A 1373-nucleotide genomic window follows, 5' to 3' on the forward strand; every position below is an offset into this window, starting at 1 on the left:
TGTGTGTGTGTGTGTGTATGTGTGTGTGTGTGTGTGTGTATGTGTGTGTGTGTGTGTGAAACAGACAGACAGACAGACAGTCAGACAGAGGGGGTTGGGAAGGGGAAAAGAGTAACTAAAAAGAAGTAAAGAAAACCAGCCCACCATCTCCCAGTTCACATCTCCGGAGTGGACCGTCCCATAATGCAGCAAGTTGTCTCTCCTTTCTCTCAGCGACTGCTCCCGAAGACGCGTCCACAGCTTAGTTTCCATCGGCTTCTTGAACACGTGACCATCACCACCACTGACGTCACCAGCGTTAGTCGTCTGACTACTTGACAAGGGGCGTAATCCGAAATCACTGGCAGTGGACGCCACGCTGTTTGCTGAAGGTTCGGTTCTCCGTCTTTTCGCTGGCGGCTGGGGATCGTCTGCTGGTGGATCTGGAGCAATGTTTTCAGCGGAGTCGTGACCACTGTCTCTAGACAAACGGGCGGGAATGGAGTAAGCTGACGAGTGTGCAGGGTTGATCCATGGTTTGGGTGGCGTCAGTTTAACTGTCACGTCTTTTTGCTTGGGCGTCATGTTTTGTAACACAGGGAAATTTTTAGGCGGATTCCTAGAAGATTCCTGACCCATGGTGGGCTGACAGAAAAGAAAAAAAGCGAGAAAAAGTAAATGCATGTCATACATGTTTTAATTAACTAATTCATGATAAGGAGCAGGACTGGCTTGCTTATTTTATGGCACTTACAACACAATTAGGTTTATAAGTGCCGAAGATTAGATTAGAGTAGAGGTGTCATAAGGGAGTAACAAACACAAAAAAGAAGGAAATGAGATAAGGACGATAGCTGTTTGACAGGAAAGAAGGATCAAACCACACCAGAGCACCCACCAACCTCCCACTTCGAAGGAATGTATTTGTGTGGAGGGGGGGGGGGTTAAATAATAAAGAAAATATAATGTAACCCTAGACTGGTGATTTATTGTTAGTTTACTGTAAACTAAGAACGCTGTGAAGTTGACATTGGAGGGGCGAGGGAGGTAGTATACCCAAAAAAAATGTAATTCTAGGTTTACGATTTTGAAATTATAAGAACAAAAATCAACACTGTACTGTAAAGTCACATAGCATATCTCCAAATTTATGGTCATTCTCCGATAAGACCAAGCCAAGAAAGTAGACAGCCTTGAAAGCTTTATAGATAACTCACATTAAAAATAGCTTAAGTGGGAATCGAACCAGGCTCATTCGCACCACAGCCCAGCACAACACCAATCTAGCTAGTGGTGTGTTTGTTTATGCATACAGGTGGTTCAAACAAAAGGAAATCTCTTATCTGTCTATTGCATGTTTAACATTATTATTAGTAGTAATAATAATAATTATT

At 43.2% G+C, this 1373-nt stretch overlaps 1 protein-coding gene across 1 annotated transcript in view; it reads right to left on the reverse strand.

Annotated features, from left to right (window-relative positions):
* LOC106012441 overlaps positions 1-618 on the reverse strand; it is a 1857-nt gene extending 1239 nt beyond the window's left edge. The window contains exon 1 of the mRNA XM_013085434.2: positions 145-618. Within this exon, the coding sequence (XP_012940888.1) occupies positions 145-618 (474 nt within the window). The remainder of the gene's footprint in view (positions 1-144) is intronic.
* Positions 619-1373: the final 755 nt, after the last annotated feature.

Source organism: Aplysia californica, unplaced genomic scaffold (genome assembly GCF_000002075.1).
Source record: "Aplysia californica isolate F4 #8 unplaced genomic scaffold, AplCal3.0 scaffold00374, whole genome shotgun sequence".
NCBI lineage: Eukaryota > Metazoa > Mollusca > Gastropoda > Aplysiida > Aplysiidae > Aplysia > Aplysia californica.